At 47.2% G+C, this 20,183-nt stretch overlaps 1 protein-coding gene across 1 annotated transcript in view; it reads right to left on the reverse strand.

The window, feature by feature from the left end:
* LOC103906055 (acid-sensing ion channel 2) overlaps nt 1–20,183 on the reverse strand; it is a 528,687-nt gene that overhangs the window by 39,104 nt on the left and 469,400 nt on the right. Inside the window, exon 2 of the mRNA XM_009287881.2 lies at nt 11,656–11,806. Coding sequence (XP_009286156.1) covers nt 11,656–11,806 — 151 coding nt within the window. The remainder of the gene's footprint in view (nt 1–11,655; nt 11,807–20,183) is intronic.

Genomic DNA, 20,183 nt, shown 5'->3' on the forward strand with positions numbered 1-20,183 from the left:
TAGACTAGATATAAGGAAGAAATTTTTTACGCTGAGGGTGGTGAATCACTGGCCCAGGTTGCCCAGAGAGGTGGTGGATGCCCCATCCCTGGAAACATTCCAGGTCAGGCTGGACGGGGCTCTGAGCAACCTGATCTAGTTGAAGATGTCCCTGCCCACGGCAGGGGGGTTGGACTAGATGACCTTTAGAGGTCCCTTCCAACCCAAACCATTCTGTGATCCTATGAAATAAAGTAAAAAGCGGCCACCAAGAGTTGCATGAAACCCCCACAGAGCGCTCCTACACGGTGTGTGCGCGCTGGGGCTCCTCAATTTCTTTCACAAAGTCCTGCATTATCTCAGGAAAGACATCTTTTATTTGCTCCTTCAGAGCTGGCCAAAACCATGATGTTTTTAAGAGAAGACTGTCTCTACTCATGTTGCCCAGTGCAAGTGAAATGCTTCCAGAGCATCTACAGGAGGGGAAAACCCTTCCACCATCATCCTCAGCACAGCTTTACACCGCACGGGGACTACAGCAATTTGCCTTAGGAAGCACCTGGGAGGTCTCAAACGTCAGCTGGAGCCCATGTTGCTATGGGCTGGACAAAGTCAGAGCAAAACGATGATCCCTGCACCAAAGAGATTAATACAATTAAATTTAATTAGCACTTGCAAAAGACTTCTATCTTCAAAGCGCTTTCTAGCCACAAAATCTCCTGGTATCTCCGTGAGATTGATTAGTATGCGCTGAGCTCTTCGTCTTCCAGGAGGGAAACAAAGACACTCGGGGAAGGGTCAAGACCAGAGAGGGGGCTAATGACCTGGATTATCCTCACGTAAAACTGGTGCATCCAGAGAGCATCCCAAAACCTCAGAGTCACTGATACCTCACTCCTAGTGCTCAGAAAAAACAGCAAGAAAAATCAGATGTTTGCAGGCACCTTTGCAGCTCCTGGGACAGCAAAGGCTGAGGCTGCAGACAGCAGCCCCCAAATCTTGTCACCTCGGTGTCAGCCACTTGGGCACCGGCCGATAGCCCCAGCGTTGGCCATGCCAGGCTTCTTCTCATGTCTCCTTACTACCCCACAAATACTCCCTATTTTGAGCGCTCATATTTCAGCTACGGACATTTAACTTTAACACACCAGCCACAAAGACTCGAATGAAAGCTGCAGCGTGAAATGCATATTTGATTTTAATGCTGCATGGCATTGCTTTGTAACATGTATCCGCTGATTTTAGGTGCCTTATCTTTGCTCTACCAGATTTCCCAAAGCCAGCTTCTAGTTTTTATTCCTTTAGTTTTGCCTTAAATGAACATTTCCTGACTTTAGGGCTTTTTTTTTTTTTTTTTTTTTTAAGAAAAGCTTTTGAAGCATCTACATGCCTTAAAGGATTTTCTCATTAAGTCATTGATATGTATTTACAGCCTTCAGTTTAACAACATTATGTGACTGGGGACATCTGACTGTGCTTGCTAATACCAGTCCTACGGAGGATAAAGCCTTGCTGTCACAGTAGCTCACTCACCTTCTCAAGCGGGAGCACAGGAATAGGAGCAGCTTTCCCAGCCACGTCTTACGTCTTATAGCACAGGAATAGGAGCAGCTTTCCCAGCCACGTCTTAACCGCTCTGCGCATACGTGCCTGTATAGGGGACTGGGTGCTGGGAAAGGAGATGAGATACCCACAGCAGACAAGCACTGCGATTTTTTATTATTTTTTTAATTCTGGGTGTCTAACTGCCAAACTGGCCCAAATTGGACCTAGAGGACGTTGCATGATGTGCTGATTGCACTAGGATGGGCTGAAACGCACTCCTTAAACGAGCTCGTGGGCCAGGACCTCAGCATCAATCTCATCTTGGGGACCAGAGGCATTGATGGACAAAACACGGGGATGGTACTGACTCGCCTGTGCTGCCCGGTGAGGAAATCCCTTGCAAAAAGCCCACAGGTTTCAGGCTCGTGTTCGCTTACCAGCTGCCAAAGCTGTTGAGATAGTCTTCTGGATGGCTAAAAAAAGCACCTGTTTTGGGCTCAGAAATCCACAAGCTTAAAGACTGGCTACAAATGAACATTTTCCCCTATTTATCAAAAACAAAACCAACCATTCGATTTTAATACCAAGTTGAAATCTCCCCCCACCCAAGTCCTTTCATTCCACAAGCCCTGTTGGATGGCCAGCATCAATCCTTGGGGCAATCTGAGCCTAGATCAGCCCCTGACAATTTCCTGGGCGCATGGAAACAGCAGTACCTGCTACATCGCAAGAGAAAAAATAGCTTTTTCAACAACTGTATTGGCTCTCCCCAGCTCCATGATAACATCGAGAGGCCCCGGAGAGCAATTCACCATGAAGAGGAGTATATCAGTTATGTGACAACCTTAATGACACAGCCCAGACACAAAAACCCGAGTAACCTTTGAGCTGCCTCTCTTCACTCCGGCGCTACTGATGAGTGTGCTCAGGCAACTGTAATTGATTTTTAGTGGCAGCCTAATTTTGTGGATGCTCTGGTTGTCAGGGGGCTGGTGGAAGGTGGAAATAACATTGACCTTTTCTCCCCAGGAAACCTGGCTAATTGAATGAATTTTTGCTCTCATTAGGAAAAGGTCCAAGATGCAGCACATTTTACGCCTCCCTTTAGGTGACACCAACCAGCCTCCTAAAGGTCAAGCTGCCTTTGATGAGTTGATCCGAGATCAGAGTTTCCTATTGCAAAAAAGCAACAAGTTGTTCTGGCCCGAACCCCTCAGTGTTATTTATGCTCAAGGCCACTGCTGCTTTATAGGTACCATTTATCTCTTTGGACGTTCAAGTCTTCAGAAGGATGAATCAACCCTGTGTCATTGGGGTTTGGGGTGTTTTTCTATCGCCTTGGCTAATTATTGCTGCCTGGCAATGCCAAACCTTCGCATCATTTCAAATAAAGCAGCCTTCTCCCTTTGCAGCAGCACTGACTGCGGTTCAGCAGAAGTCGTTTCGTGGTAGCGTTTAATAGCTTATATTTAAGCAAGAGAAGGTTTATGCACAGGAAGCTCTACTTCATTTTGCAGAAAGGGACGTAAGCAGCGAGGGTAATTTGACTCTCTACGGACGAGTTTGATGTCACGCAACAAATTACCACCCTAGTTCAATCTTCTTCATCGCTTTTGTGGGCTCTCACTGCAGACTGTAATCTAAAATATTTCTGGCACAGGGGTGTCTGTGCAGGGCTCTGAACACACCGATTACCACGAGTCAACCTCTCAGTTTCATAAACAGCCGATACACGAGGCTCGCCCTTGGTGATGGGGGATATCAGGTTTATAGCTCTGTGGCCGTCTTGACTTACTCAGATTTCAATTTTGTGCCTTTCTGGGGGTCTAAGCTCTTGCATAAATTGAAATTCAACTCCAGCCAAGATTCATTTCTCTGCTCCGGCTTGCTGGGAGACAAGGTGTTGGGTGGGAGAGGAGCCGGGGAGGGATGTCCACCACCGCTGCCACAGCATGACATTACCAGATCTGTGCATTGCCCTGCGAACGGTTAGGGGCCAACAGCTAGTGAAGCCCCAGGCACAACTGAGAGCAAGGTAGCGCACTGCCACATCCCCTGAAGACCACGAATAAAGTTGCAGTGAAGATGCCAATGCGTCTTATCTGGCATTCCTTAATAAAAGATTAGCTGAAGCTAATCAGGAGGGAAAGTTGTTAATTCAGGATCCCGGGATGCTTCTTTTGTAATAACAGAGGGCATTAACCCAAGAGCCCTGGTTAAATGCCAAGCAAAGCCGTCCCCCTCCAGCTCCCCAAGTCCCCGCTGCAGTTTCCAGATGAATTCAGTATCATTTCCTCCATCTTAAACCATCATGTATTCTTACTGTGAATAATAAAAGCCTTTTTGGTCTTTCCTCCTTCCAGAGGGAGCAGCATTTCATCCGCCTGCGCTGTTACACGTACACACACCGTTTGTTAATTAGCTGGTGAAAATGCTCTGGGCTGAAAAAGTGCTGGAGAAGGCAAGTTGCTCTTCGACACACCTTGCCCTGCCTTTCTTCCTTTTTTTTTTTTCCCCTCTTTCCTTTTTTAGTTTAGTTGATAAGCAAAATTGAGAACCAACCCTTCCAAGGAAAACAAGAGTTTCATCTGCAAAAAAGCTGCCTAAGGCAGCCGCGGCTGCATGCAGGAGGCAACTGCTTGCAACATCCCTTCCCCGTAATGGAGAAGAAATTGCAAAAGCTCTGGGAAGCCCTGGAGTCAGCACTACCACACCGACTTTTAGGAAGCGGTTTTAAAACGTGCTCAGGGTTTTGCATGAACACGTGTGCAGGATACCCCCGTGCAAGCCATCACCAATCACTGCCGCAGCCCACCATCCTACCATGGCGCATACCTGCTGCTCCCCATCGCTTCTTCCATTCCCAGGTCATCTCCTACTTATTTTATATTTACAGAGGAGCTTTATGTTAATTATAATTATTCGACTTCAAACTCCACAAGCTGTGAACGAAGCAGATGCACAAACCAGTGTCTGTCTTCCTTTTTCCCCCCAAACTCTTTGGTTAAAACCAGTGGCTCAAAGCCTGCAGACAATTCCCCGTGGTGTAAATCCGAAACAGCCCCCCAGACCACACCAGGAGCCCATCGGGTTTGCAGCTGTGACCTGGGGGAGCCCAGGCTGCCTCCTCCACCACTTGAATTCACATCTTTTGTAAGCAAAAGGAGGCCTGAATTTATGAAGCCACCACTAATCATATTAATATGCAGAAGTAAATGACAGGGAGAGCTTTGTGCCTCTCCACTGCTGGCAAATCAAATGCTCCAGGGCTTGGGCTTATTAATGTGCCGTGCACAGAGGCTGCACAGCTGGAGACCAAGTGCCGGGGCAGCTTTGGGGAAAGCGGGGGGAACATCTGACCCCTGAGCTAAATCAACTGTCCCTCCTTGCTGTAAAAATCCTTGCAATAAGATGCTGTAGTGCAGCAGGAACAACGCTCCGCAGACCCATCTCAGCAGCATGGAGATGCTGTTTAAATCTGTTTTGCCTGGCACGAAGTCCTAGAGGGTGGTGGTGGTGGGGGGGGTGGCAAAATCAAAGAAACCATGGAAACGCTCTCAATTTGTGCCCGCATCAGTAAATTTTTGCAAGATGAATTTTCAGGGTTGGCAGCGTTGGCCTCCAGCCACCCGCACCTGCCCGGGGTCACCCTCGCTCCCTCCATGTCCTCTCCGCAGCGGCTTGGCTGCAGGATCCCAAAAGTTATCAGGGCTTTTGTGAGCAATGAGGAGGAACAGCCCTGTCTCAAGCCAAAAGCATCGCCGTGGTGCTGGTTGCAAGGAGTGAATGTGGATGATAGGTGCTGCAAATCCCTTTGAACGGATGCCTGGAGCATCCCAAACTTCAGGCAGAACCCGGAGATGCTCCACTACAGATCCTAAAATCCAAAGCAGGCAGTAGATCCCTCAACACAGCCCTGATAACATAATCTTCACCAGAAAAAAGCCACCAGAGAGGCACCTTTTCGAAAATATGACCTACCCAAAGCTGGGCACAAAGCGAGGCTTGTGCCAGTGTCGGCACGATGTCCCAGCACACTTCTCTGCCCTGCAGCATCCCACCACAAGCCGGTCCCTGGGGAGATGCAGCCGGAGGAAGATCAGGGCTGGCTGAGAAGTGCTGCTCGTCGCAGCATGGATGGCACCACCGTCACTTTTCCCCCTCTTACCGACGCAGGGAGGACCCAAACAGCCCCTTCCCAGAACAGCCAGCAGCCGCAAACAAATCCAAGCTAACTTCTACAGTATCAGGGCTCGTGTGAAGACCCCGGTTGGAAATTAAAGCCACGCTAATTCAATTTATCTAAATTCAATTTGGAAATGGAAAGAGATCAGCGGAATTAAGGCGGCTTTAATGAGGAAGAAAAGCAGCGGCGTGGAAGTTCAATGCCACCGAAACCACCTGCACCTCTGGCTAATTTGGATTAATGCTACAGACATGCCGCAGCGATGCCTGGAGGGAGGGCGAGCATCCAGCGCCTCGGGCACGGCAGAGGTTGGTCCCAGAGCTCCCACCACACACAGCTGGCTTTTCCTTTTCCCAAACCACGACCCCCTGGAGAGGGGCTTCCTCCGGCCACCAACAGATGGTTTTCCCTTGCAGCCACCATTTGATGACAGGGGTTGGTACCCACCACTTCGTAACAGCGTGAAAAAGCCCTACTGGGAAGCAAAAAAATAAATTACAGTCCAAATGGGTTGGGCGTGAAGAAAACAGGCTTGAGATCTTTCTCTGCATGACCTAGATCAAAAGTCTTGCTCGTAGCCCGTGTTTTTTATCGAGTTAAATAATAGCAGCCCATAATACTGCGTGATAGTCTCCTAAGTGGATCGAAGCCTCAAGCTTTACAGATTTCATGCTGCTTCTTAGTGCAATTTTACAGCGTGTTTCTCATCCCCTTTTTTTTTATTCAGTGTGTTACTTGATTAATTGGTATGAAATGTTCATCTTTATCCAACAATTCCTGAAACACAAACACAGAACTCTCTGATTGTATTTCTTATTTACAGCCCTGTAGCCTAAATGATTTCCAATTCACTGTGCTGCTGTATTAGGTCAATATATAATACCTTGGGCCACTCCAGAAAGATTAACCAGAAGTGGATTCCCTTTCCAATCAAATAGTCACCGCTATAAATTAGAGTTTCTTTTACTATATTTGATTGCATTTCTGCCACTTTCCCTATCAAGCGCAATAAAACAAACACCCTCCGCAGCCCCGCCACTCCCCAGCACCTAATCTTGTGAGACAAAGATGCGTAACCGCAGAATTTGGGAGACTCCGTGCCATATGCACGACTGGCTGCAGCTTCCACCTACGCTACTCCGAGTCTGTGGTTTGCTGCTTCCCCCCTCGGTTACTGGAAAGAGTTTTCCCCGGTATAAATTTTTTCCATCTTGCATTTCACCTCCGTGCAGGATTGCTAGGGTTTTTTGTTTGTTGGCATCATGATTCCCACCTGGAATATTAATATTTAATATTTAAAGCACAAATTATTTTCCTACTCTTTGCATGTCTAGTACGCTCATGGTTAAAGTAAAATGCTACAAAATACAAATTCTAGAAGTGCAAAATTCAGAAGACAGAGATTTCCAGTTCGTTTTCTTCTTATCATCTTTTTTTTTGCCACGCGCCTCATGATTTTGACAGTCCTGACACAATATTTTTGCACACCCAAAGATGGCAAGGCTGCCTGATGCCATGACATCCAGAGACAGTCAAAATACCCTTTTCTTTGCACTTGAAAATCAAGACTGAAGCAGCCTGTGTACACTCGCTATTCCAAAATTAGACCGCCCATAAATGTAACATGTTCAAATAATGGGCTTGCATATGCAGACAGTCAAGCAAAAGGTATATTTTTCTATTACAAGCAACTTGTTAGACAAGATATTTCAGCTTCCCAAGATATTAATGGATACTTAGTAAAGGTCTTTTTAGAGTGACAACACACTTCATTTTGTTTGCCGAGTAAGTAACAATGAAATCACTTTTTGTATTACAAAGCATCTGCCAATGTGACATGGTGGCAGCAGCTCCTGGAGCAGCCCTATCCCAAGCTACGAACCAGTATTTTCCTTCCTCGCTTCTTATTTGAATTGCAAAGAACAGTTTAAAAAAGAAAGCAGAGATCCTGAGGCATGCAGCCAGCAGCAAAATGAGGCTTTTGGAGTCCACGCGCCAACTATTTTCATGTGGGGCTGTGAAGGAGAACGCGGTTTTATGGCATCTCCAAATCTGGAGCAAAAAGCAAAGCAGCTACGGGACTAAATACAGAATAAGATGCCACCGTCTGAACTTAGCATTGACAAAAATCAGCCATGCATCCAACAGAACCACAACTGCCCTGTGCCAACGAGGGTCTGAGGGACCCAGGGTGCAGGAGGAAAGGTCCCACAGGGTGTCCCGGCCATGGCTGGGATGGAGAGGCAGTGAACTGGGGCGCGGAGGGTTCTTTGGGTGGCTGTTTTCTATGGGACAGACCCTTGCAGGAAGCATGAACCAAGGCCACCACGATGGGCCAGAGAAATGCATTGTTTTTCCATGTGAAGAGCTCTCTGTGGTGATGGAGGTTGGTCCACCTTAAGCATCTGTGAAGCCCTAACGGGGTGCAAACACCATGTCTGAGACAGCAGCTCGGGTGGGACAGCTCCAGATAGCTCTGGGAAAAACTTGGATTAACATAGGACGATCAGCTGGGAACAGAAATGGTTTGAGCAGCCAGGCGTGAGGGACACTGCAGAAGTTGGAAACTGGAGAAAAAAGGTCAAGTAACTCAACCACACAAAAATCATTGCCTAAGAAGCAACTAAAAGAGCAGCTGCTGGGTACAGGATGGCTACTGGGAAAATGGAGCAGAAAAGCCAGTCTGTAGAAGTGTCTGAAGAGTTAAAGATAAGGAGAGACCAGAACAGCTCAGGTTATAACGGAGATATGAACTTACTGGGAAGAAAAAACTCAACTCCTTCCGTCCTGAAAGTACCCCCATGGCTGGACCTCCCCGTGCCTACACGTGGCTTTGGCACTGCAACGCAAAGATCTCACCCCATGTCCACCCCAATCCCTCTCCATAGCAAGGGTTGAAGTTCACTACTAAGAGCTGCGTGCCCTTGACAAAGCTTTTCACTGGAGAGCCGAGTTTGTGCAGTCCCAGTGGTAGCAGCTGAGGAGATTTAATTCCAAACACATTTACATTATTATGCAAATATTTGGAAATCATCAACTCCTTCACTTACCTACTAAGAGCTGAGTTAAGTGTTTCCATGGGAACAGCAACTATTAACCACTATAGTTAATATTTTTATTCTGGTAGTGTCCAGAGAGCTCAATGAAGATTGAAGACAGCTTGTAGAAGGTGCTGTACGAATGTGGAGGACGAAAAAGTCTCTTGTTGAAAGGCAAAGTGTAATGTTTTATGAGATTCACAGTCAAGTACCAGTTCTACCTGGACATGTAAGAACATGGCCAAATTTGCTTGCAACAAATCCAGGAGCCTCTCCTACACCATTTAACCAAGTCAAGAGCCCTATTTATATAGTTTTGCCTTGAATCCTATTGCATTTCATGGTCAGATAGAGATCTTAATAACTATCCCAGCGCAATCCAGTCCCATAATATCAACCCAGTTCTAGGGACATGAAAATCCCTCCCTATGCCTGTAATCTTTAGCTGAGTACAAATGTAAGTTAAATACGCATGAGATTAGCAGCGGTGAGGTCATCGGGAGGCAGGACATCATCAGGGGCATCTTGAAAATCAAAGGGGTACATTGCTCCCTTCCACATGTGGTCAAAAGTCAAGTCGGGACTCAAAAGACCCTAAAAGCCACAAGATCTTTGAAGAAAATGAATGCACTCGGGGTTGTTTTTTTTCCCCCCTCAGGTTTCAAGTCCACAGCCACGGCCAGGTTTCAAGCACCTTTGCCACATGCAGGGCTTGAAAGTTGTCTGAAGAGAGTGACCAGAGCAGAAGCTGCCATCCCACCTAATCTCTGGATGATGGTGATGCTCATAGACATTGAGGTACCAGACTGGAAACCTCCTCCCCACTGCCACAGGCTCTCCTGCCCAGCTTCCCTGCCAGACGGCAAGAACAAGACCTGGTTGATCCTCCTCCCTCATCTTTTGTCCGCCCAATTTATTTCTCTACTTGCTTCTTAATTTTTTTTTTTTTTGCCTCCTGTGTAATGAGAGTCTGGTTTACCCAGCGGAGACTGATCCACCTTTCCCAGCATCACAGTGATAGAAAAGCACAGCTCTTTGTGTAGGCAGCGCATTTGTGCCAACAAATGCCCATCGCGGTGGCCTTGGCTCATGCTTCCTGCAAGGGTCTGTCCCATAGAAAACAGCCACCCAAAGAACAAATTTGTGTAGGCAGCGCATTTCTGGATGGGTTCCTCCTAAAGATTCTCCAAAAGGCAGCTCCAAAAAGCAAGCCTAAAGCGAGAACGGCGTGACACAAGGTCTGTGTCTCCACGGGGAACCTCAGAGGGGTCCAAAACCCAACAAAGTTGAACAGACAGAGCTTGCAGTGGGGTTGTCCTAGCCTGCTATACCTCCAAGCCATCAATGCTTTCCGGCCCCCACAGGCTCCCTCAAGGCAGTCTGTAAGTGATAAAGCATCAGAGGTAGAAGATGCGCTTCATCTTCCCATTCTGTATTGTGAGCCTGTTTTGCCTTTAAAAGGACAAGGCTTCAAACAAATGCAACAAGTCAGAAACGATTACTTCAAATCACTGTCTCCTCCTCACCTGGGCCAGATCAGGCTGACTTTGAGTACGAGATAAAAACTGGAAGGCAAAACTCTTGCTATAAAAGCCTGTGCAATTTTAAATGATTGATGGGACTGTGGGAATCTGTTTAAATCAAAAGAATCAAACACCACACAAATAAATTCTAAGTTTTGAATGAATGCAACCAACTCTCCTCTTTGCTATTGAGCAGAAGTTTGAAAGGTGCTCGAAGGGGCTCATTTGCACAGGATGACGGAGTGACGGCGACACAAAACCTTAAGTGATATTTGCTCCTCTCCCTCTCCTGATACCCAAAAATAAACACAACCTCATCCTGAAAAACAACAACCGCAACGCTCTGCCGTGCTACTGCCAGAGAAACAGAGAGGCTGGCAATTTTTCCAACATTTTTTTGGATGTTTTGTTTAAAATGTCAACGTGGGTTCATGAAAACTGCAGCCACCACTGCTGAAAAACTGATAAGGCTTGCTCTAAATGGGTGGCTTTGGGGGCACGTGTCACTCCCCATGCTGTCCCCTGCCCATGTCACCCCTCTTGCAGAGTCCAGCCTCCTACCTGCCGTTTTTGTGGCAGGGTTCATTAAAGAAACTGGCACCAATGTCACCAGCAGCTTCCACCGTGGCAGCTCGGTCGGGATGATGGGAGCTGCTGAGCTGCCCTTGCAGGAGGCAGCGTTTCCACATCCACTCTGGGTGCTGCCGTCCCCACCCATGAGATCTGGAAGACAGCACACAGCCCCAGCCTTTCTGGTCAGCACCTTCTGCCCTTCTCTGTGCAAGGACTAGAGGGCTGCAGTGCAGCACACTGGCTCTTCAGATGATGCCCAACCCAGTTGGGTTTGTTAGGGGACAGATGCCATCCATCCCAAATGCTCCGAGTGCGATGAGTCGAGCCCTTGGTCCAGCCAGGCAGCACTAACCCACACAAAGACAACAATGAGGGCAATGAACGTCCCCAAATTTCAAGGAGGAGGAAAACACAGACAGCTGGAGGTCCACCTTGAATGTGGCCTCCCAAAAATGCCTTTCTAGGGAAGAGGGACGTGCTGGAGCATCTGAAGGAGACAACACACCTCTTGTCACCCACAAGTGCCCACCCTTGTCCCAGGACAGGCAATGACACTCCTGTTTGGCATCCCAAACTTTGGTGCCAAGACACCCAAGTTCAGCGCTCACTGATGAGCTGAACTATAGAAATGCTCGTCCCAACTGGCAGCCGCAGACACTGAGAAGAAAAGCAACTCGTTTCCATACACAGACTGGGCTCCTCTCGCTTTCAAGAGCTATTAGGTCTAGACATTGGTTGGGGAGGATGGGATGGTCTTTCTGAAAAAATCACCAGTACATGCATGTTTGCAGGAGAAAAAAGAAGGTCTTACCTGTTTCTCCCCATATTGGCAAATATTCATCCTGCTGTATGTCTAGCATGATTTCCAGTCCATTGCCTGTCCCACCCTTAACCGTGGTAAGAAGAGGCCGTCCTTCTTCTCCTGAGTTAAACATGTAGCATTTCCCATATTTTGTAAACACCTGTGAGGAGAGAAGAGAGAAATAATATAGTATTTCCCATATAATCAATGCCTCTTCCCACCCAAACACGGGCAGAAGGATGAGAAACGGCCACACGCCGCAGCTCAAAGGGAAATGTCTGCAGAATAATCTAATCCGGTTTAATCATTTAGCATATTGTGTTCTCCTTACAGAAAATAAAAGATGGAAGAGAGGAAGGGAAAGCCGTTTCTGAGCAGCGAACAAACGTCTTCAGCAGCTCGCCAGAGTAATATCATGTTAAGTCTCCGAGAAACACACGTACACGCTGTGTTTGAGCTTGTACTAAAATATAACTCAATTCCTCGGTTTCGTGCGAAGCACCTCAGTCCAGCACCGCTGTGTGCTCACGGCTGCAGACCTAGAGGTGGGCTCATCCCCAAAGGATGGAAACGCCAGCACCGAAGCCCACGCTTACTCCATGCTCATCCAGCTGCTGAATATCAAACCCTGTAGGCACAGCTCGTGCCCACTGCTCTCCACCCAAAGGGAGCAATGTGAATGATGCCTGTGCTCTCCCGACACAAAAAAGTGCAATATCCCGTTCATTCCTCACTCTGCCACTACTTGGCAAATGGTAAGAGTTAAAAACACTTGGGCAAATGAGGAAAGATTTCCTCCATCGCTTTTGCTCTTTCTTTAGTCTCATTTTGGCCCACCTCTTGAAAGAAACTCTGGGCAAAGCCCAGGTGGGGGCTGCCAGGCCACCAGCAGCTCTGCAAAGCGGGGCGGACATGGGTTTCCAAGTGGGGTGGCTCTTGGTGGAGCAGCAGAGATGTGACTTCTTTGATCGCAGTGGCATTGATGGTCTCAGGCATTGACAAGTCCTGTGCTCAGCCTTCCCTCAAACTGGGAGAACATACGGAAAACCACAGACTAAAACACAACAAGTCCCTCCTACGCCTTGCACTGACAGACTGGGGGACATGCAGATGTGCAGGACTTCTTCCTATAGTAAAAGAGGATAAAATGGCTCAGAGCCATTTAGAAATCCCCCAACCATCGCACGTGGTGACACCTGACATGCACCAGCGTGAAACGGGGAGTGTGAGTCGTCTTCGAGTCACTCTGCTGCTTCACGGCTCCGGAAAGTCCGGGTTTTGCAATCAGTAAGCAACCAGCAAACACCAGTAATGAATATTCAGAGCGAAGGGAGCCCAACACCAAGCGGCACGCTGGCTGCAGTCCCGTCAGAAATCACAAGTTGCTAACGCAGTTGCTGAGATCATGCGGCCCCAAGATGATTTATACAACTAAACAGAAGCTGGAGTCATCAGCAATCTATTCCCCTCAAATATTGACATATGCCTTATAATCACATCATCAGGGAAGCAGGTGAAAAAAGAGAAATATGAAATCATATTCAAGATAAAAACCTCCAGTCGGAGCAAAAGGGTCGCAGAGAATATGAAGCATTTGCAGGGGGAAAAAAAATATGCCCTTTAAAAAAGATTTTATATCCAAGTGAAAATCCCATTTTAATACTTGACTGACCTATTAAACCATTCAAGCTGGAAAGATAAGCTGAACAACAGTAAGCCTGTGTTAGCAGCCAGTGCCCGTAGACGGGTTTTCCCAGATAGGCTTTGAAGGCAGAAGTAAAAAATATCTAATTAGGATAGTTTAAAATACAGCAAGAAGAAAACTTGCATTAGTGAAAATCATGGGACAAGCAAGCTTGTACTGAGGGCAACAGCGCAATCTAAATGCTGAATACGGATTTAGATGCTGATGTACCCAGTGCAGTCTTCAGCCAAATGAATCCAGGCAATTTTATGGGGCTTTTTATACAGCCCTTTGCAGCTGTAAAAATTTAAGTGTAAAACCTCCAGTTAGGGCATGTTTATCCAACAAACAACATCTCAAGTGACGGGGCCCAAGGCTCATGTCAGCTGCACGTCCAGAAGCCCAATCCCAGAAAAAGAAATCAAATGGTGACTCGAAAAGGAAGGGACGTTCCTCCATCCCCTCAGCTCCACCCTCAGCAAGTGACCACCAGAGTCCATGAAAGGCTGCTGGCCGTGGCCAAGAGCTCATCTGCCATGACGTTGGCAGATGTTTCTCCTGCACAGAAGGAGAAGATGGGAAACCTGTCCAGTCATACACAACCTGGGATGTGTTGACACACGTATGGAAGAAACGCAATTGCTTCCCAGCCCCACATCTGCTCCTGAGCAACGGCAAGGCCAGGGGACTATCTGAGACACAGCTTAAATCCATGTGTTGCTGGTCTCATCTACATTGCTCCTAGGACTCTGCAAGGAAATGCTTCCAAGGAAGCCCGGTGATTTTCTGCCGCTCTTTAGGGCCACCAGCAAGCACAGAGCCTCATTAAGGCTCCTGGTGCGTATCCACCCTTTCATCTCCACAAATCAGGCAGTCACTTATGGCTTTGTATAGCCAAATACCACACCGGAGCCATGACTGTGGTATGATGGAGAACATGAACGCTTGTCCTAACAAGGAATCAGGCACCTTTTCTGAAGTACCCAGAGCTGGCAAACAACATGAAAACTTTGGGGTAGGATCACCACCAGGCTTAGACGCTAAGCAAAGAACTGGTGCTCAAGAAGAGACCAACAAGGGATACATCAGCAAACAGCATGGACCAGGAGAAGACCTACAGAGCAAAACAGCTGGGGAGGAGGACCAAATGCTAGACTCAGTTCAGGGCTTTTTATTCCTTTGGGCCAGCTCGAGCCCAGTTTCATGCATTGGGTGCCCATTTGGGCTGGAGCCTATCTTTCCACTAAGTTTCATCCACAAGGAGTTGAGCCCAAGTGCGCCAAGGCTCAATGCAAACCAAAGCATGGTAAGTGGGGACAGTTGGGAGATTCACTCCCGATCCAACTGAACCCCACGTAGATGCCTCCACTTGGGGTTTGAGCGGGCTGCACGCTGCTCCCACTGCTCACCTCCAGCAGCCCTCCCTGGGTGAGCACACCAGGGCCAAGAGGACCCAGGCCTGAAAGCACAGAGAGTTGAAAATCAAAGAGAATAAACTGAGGAGGAAGAAATGAGAGCCTCTCCCTGCAGGACAGGGTTGCTTGCAGGGACCCTATTGGAAAGGCAGCCATGAGCCACGAGCAGTGGTACTGCTCAAGCAGCGACTGGGGATGCCTTCAGGCAATCTTCTGCTAGGTTTAGCTCTGCTCCCAGGCAGAAAGGAGTCACAAATACATCAAACAAACAAACAAGAAAGAAAAAAAAAAAAAACGGAAAGGACCAAACAAAAAAAAAAAAAAAAAAAAAAAAAAAAAAAAAAACGGAAAAAGAAGAAGGAAAGGAAAGGAAGAAAGTCACCGTGCTCCGTGCTCAAGGAAAGGAAGGGAAGAAAGTCACCGTGCTCACTGCAGCTACAGACCTCCCTAGAAGCCCCTGAAGAAGCCCCCTAGACCTCTTGCTAGCTCCTGCGCTAGTCCCAGCAGTCACCACCCTACTATATACAACATGCCACACATAACAGCGGCTTCACCTCTATGTACAACCTCTCCACATCCCAGAAAACACATCCCATCCATCCTGCTCTCCACCGACGCTGCATGGAGCAAGCACCTTTCTGAGCATGGACACGGTGTTTAACCTCAGCTTGAGAACACCAGCGGCCGTTTCACAGTGATGAAGGCTTTGAGGCCCACAGCCTTGCTTAGGAGGGAGTCGTGGAGAGACAGCAGGCATTAAGGAAAGCCCCACAGGGTTCATTCTTCCTCCCCAGCACAGCTCCCATGGGATGCCCATGCCCCACTGCCAGCTACCTTCTCCCTCAAACCCGGGGCAGGTTCCTTCCACCTCCTCTGCTGGGAGAAACCCCAGGCAGTGCGTGTCTGTATGGACAGTCTCCTACCAAACCACAGAAATGCCAAATATATATGGCATCCCCATATATAAAACTTCCCTGCACGCAGCCAAGCCGTGCAGAGCCTTGGTGCTCAATGCTCAACCGCGGTGGCAGACTACGGCATGGGACAACTGTGAGTACCTCTCTCTCGAGCCTCAACAACAAAGTTTTCCATCTTTCCCTAAGAAGCTATAAAAGCCTATTTATAACAGCATTTAAAAAGACATTGCCAAGTTCAAAAAATCCATATGCATTCATTTCAACTCACATTAAACGGGGTTGTGCTGTTCCTCACCTTCTCACCTTTGCTATGAATGATTATTTGGGAGGATGTAACTTTTTTCCAGGGGATCCTCTTGGTTTCAGGCTCTTTTGGGCTCCCTGATAACCAGGGAAGGATTCAGTGTGTTATCAGATCCTCGGGATAAAAGGATAGAGCTGTTTGGAAAGGGCAACATCAGAATATACTAACTGCCGTGATACATCTGAGACAGTAAACATGAGGCAAAGCAGAATGATTTAACCTCAGTTTATTTGTCTTAGGGGAAAACAGCACTCCTCGCTGTTAGTAATGTTTTAACTTGCAATAAAAAGAAGGTCCAGCACAAGCCAGAAACAAAAATACAAACATGTACCTTGAGAACAGTCCAATAAAATACCAATTTTTTTCTTTGATGGATGACTTGTTACTTTTGACAGCTCCTCTGAAAATTCCCATTTAAGTACAAAGGTAAACATGTTCAAAATCTGTGAAATAGTATTTGAGTAACACAATGAGCCCTTCTTTAGCACGTAAAGGGAAAAATGTGAAATTAAAAAGCAGAGCATGGGCATCTCAAACAGACTCCACGTACAAACCAGAAGTCACCACCGTCAAAAGCTCCGAGACACCAATGTATATCCTGCTGTGTGTCAAACCAAGAGGGCAAAAAAGACTGATATTCAAAATGCAAGCAAGCCTGACCAGAGTAATAGAGAAAAAAGTATTTCACAGTTTATAACCAGCATACACAGGACAAACATATCTGCTGATAAATTATCCTTTCAATACGGAGCAAAATGATGTTAAAAGCAAGTAATTTGAAGTCTGTGAATTACTTTTCTAAATCCAAACAAAGACGCAGGCTAGAGCTCACTGACAAGGCAAGACATTAGTTGTCAGATTAAGGTACTAACCATTGAAAGGAGAGCAAATTAGCATCCTTCACAATCATTTTCTCCACAACTGCGGTACACAAAGGTGTCAGACACACGTATCCTACCAAGCCACATTCAACAGCATCACAGACAACAGAGCAAAAAGGAAAATGAAGGGACTTTCCAGACAGGTCCAGGAGAAGGGGAACGTGAAGCTGAAAGAGCCTGGGGAGAACGGAGATGGGTTTGGGCAGGAATGCACATGAGATGATGGGAAAAAGATCCTGTTTACGAGGAAAGACGACCTTATTTCTGAGTTTTTGGCACAGTGATACATTCCCATAGCTACCAGCTCTCCCGTGGCACTTGCTGAGCCGACGGTGGCATCGAGCCATGTCATTATTTCACTTGAGGTGCAAGGAACAGCACGGTCCGGTTGGCTCCATGCAAGCGCAACACGATGGTCCATTTGTTCACACCCTGGCAGGAGGTAGCGGTACATTATTTAAAATGAAATGATGGCTGCGATGAGCAAATCGCGACGGATGCCTACAATAAACAGGTTTCTGAAGCATCAAATCCCAAGAGGATCTGTTTCCAAAGGAGAACAAGGCTGCAATGACAGCTCGGTAAGGAGGGAATTCACACCTAACAGGCAGAAAGGACTTCATCTCCCTTCCAAACTGAAGTGCAGAAAGAAAGAAGGAATCAAGTCCCTGTCCCATGCAGAGGGGGATGCAAGCCTAAACAGGGCATCCTCTTCTTGGAGAGGATTACGTGTCTCAGTCCTACAAAAACACTGGGGGAATACAAAAAACTCAGACCCACGTATTCAAAAAGTGACCTGGTCGGTCAGCCTCAAGAGACTGTAAGGCAAGGCACGGCTCTTTCAAACAGGAACACAAACCAGGAGGGAAAACGCACATAGATGACATACTTTGGCATCTTCGTCCCCTCAAAGGGTAGCCATGGATTTCTTTTTAAATTTTCGTTTGTTTTGTATTATTGGAGACCTGGCATAGAAGCATGCCAGACAAGCAAAATATTATCCATCCTTCATGGTGTCAGGTTTAATCTTGCAACAGAGAAGAGTAATGGGGATAGAGCTCCAGAAAGCGGAGCCATAAAAGTTGTCAGAGATGTGTTTACAAGGACAGGCTTTTCCTTTCAGCCTCCAAGACTGAGATATCCCAGTGGGGCCTGTCAAGCAACTCTGGAAGGCAAGGCAGGGAGATGCTTTGTTGAAATCAGTTTGATTTCTGCCCGCACCCCTCTGGGCACCGCTGTCGCTTGACTGTATGAGAACAGCAGGGACATCAGCTCCGGTTTTATACAAGTCTGCTATTTTAAAATAAGAAGTTATCGAGGTCCTAGGTTCCGCCTGAGGCTAAGATAGTCTTGGGCTGGCATTAATGTTATTTCTTTTACAAACTAGCAGCAGCCAGCATCCCGAACGTAATAGTCTACCATTGCGGACAAGCTGCAACATAACACGTAACGCTCCTAATACATCGATCTCCACCTTCAAAACCAGTTCTTGCCACTGGAGAGGACCAACTCTATTTTTAATTTGTTTATTTTATAGGACGACATTAAAAGTCGCCCAGAGGATCACAATTCATACCCCTATATTCTACCCTTCAAGAACAGTTAAACTGTAGCAGCACTAACGCAGAAGCATGACAGGCTAGCACATTTAATTCACTAAGAGATATTACCATTTTCTTCTTATTTGTGCAATCAGCCACTCCCTGTAATGGCATATTGGTGCAAGCATTTGTTTGAATGGTGAGTACTTATGGAGGGTCCTTATAGCTGCCATAAATCACCTCCACAGCGATCACTGCAATTTAGCACTGGTTGAGTGGATATTTAAAAAGAAATATAGCACTAATATTCTGGCAGCAAATGAATAAACTATAATGGTGAAGCTCCAAATATTTGAGAATTATGCTGGTCCATAAACTAAGAAAACCGCTACCCTCTCTCTGATCCCCACCAGGCCCTAATTACCTCCACACATAACAAACTGATGCAGAACAATGTGACAGGAGCTCTGTCCCACCAGACTGTAATTTATTAGTCATAGGAAACAATATCTGCACACTCCCACAAAGGTTCCTCTCCCACATGAACACAAATTAACCCATGAACATCTCTTAATTTCCCAGGACTTGGTTTGCAGAAGACCATCCACTGGTCCTTCAGTAACCTGATGCAGAACGCCATCCTCTGCTTTTTACTGGTTTGGGGTTTTTTGGGGGGGAGAGGGTGGGTTTTCATCTTACGAAAATCAATGCCCCAGCACAACTGTGAGGCCACTTGGCATGTACGAACATGCATTGTACTCGGGTGAAATGAGGTCAATGGCCCGAGACATGCCAGGCTGGGACCGTGATATCACCAGACTCAGGTTGAACGAGGTCAGACAAGACAACCTGGACGATGCCCTCAGGAAGCAGCAGATGGTTTGGAAAGAGGAGAAAGGCGGGTGACGGTGTATTGCATTCCTCCTTCGTGACCACCAAGGCTGTCCCTCCACCAGCAGCAACCCGCGGACAAGCTCTGCGCATCCGGGCAGTACGAGCCCTGGAGCCTTTTAACAGGTGCCAGCATACGGCTTGAAGGCCAGGATTCATTTGGATAATAATTACAATCTGTCTTCCTAACCTCTCCCCACTGATTCATTTAATGAATTGTTCTTCATTACCCTTGCTGAATTCCCTACCGAGCAGCAGCACAGCTCTGTCTCCAGCCCAGCAGCAGCTGCAGCTCTGGGACTGACAATGGCAATATTGCTACATGGCCCTGCCAAAAATACCTCGAGAGCGTGCCACAGGAACCCACGGATCCCCCCAGCACTCATCCATGAGAAGACACTCATGCAGGTGCTATGGAGTCTTAGCAAAGAGGGTGGACAAAACATTCGGACTTGAAATGTCAGTGTCAAACCTAAACCCCTCCAGCTAAGGAAGGATATCACGTACCAAATGAGTTCTCCAGAAAATGCTGATTGACCATCTTCAGAACTCTCATGCATCTTAAAATCATCAAGCAGCACTCCAAAGCCAAAGAAGGGATGGGGAAATGCTTGTGAGCTGGTCCGTCCTGGACATCCAGGGTGAGATTGGCTGGAGACTCCTCAGCCATGGCCTTCAGGTCCTCCACAACCCTCCTGAGATACTGAGAACCTGCATGATGGTTCCTCCCCAGCCAACGCCAGAAGCGTTTGCTCCTCGCTATAAAATTGTTCTCATGTCTGGACTTTTTTAGGCCATTTTCTGCCTAGAAAGCCCAGCCCTTCCGCAGAGCCAGCGCAGCAGGGAGGCGTCAGCCTCACGAAGAGGACAAACAGCTTCAAATACTCCCAGTGAGACAACTTCA

Source organism: Aptenodytes forsteri, unplaced genomic scaffold, assembly GCF_000699145.1.
Source record: "Aptenodytes forsteri isolate BGI_AS27 unplaced genomic scaffold, ASM69914v1 Scaffold249, whole genome shotgun sequence".
Classification (NCBI taxonomy): Eukaryota; Metazoa; Chordata; class Aves; order Sphenisciformes; family Spheniscidae; genus Aptenodytes; species Aptenodytes forsteri.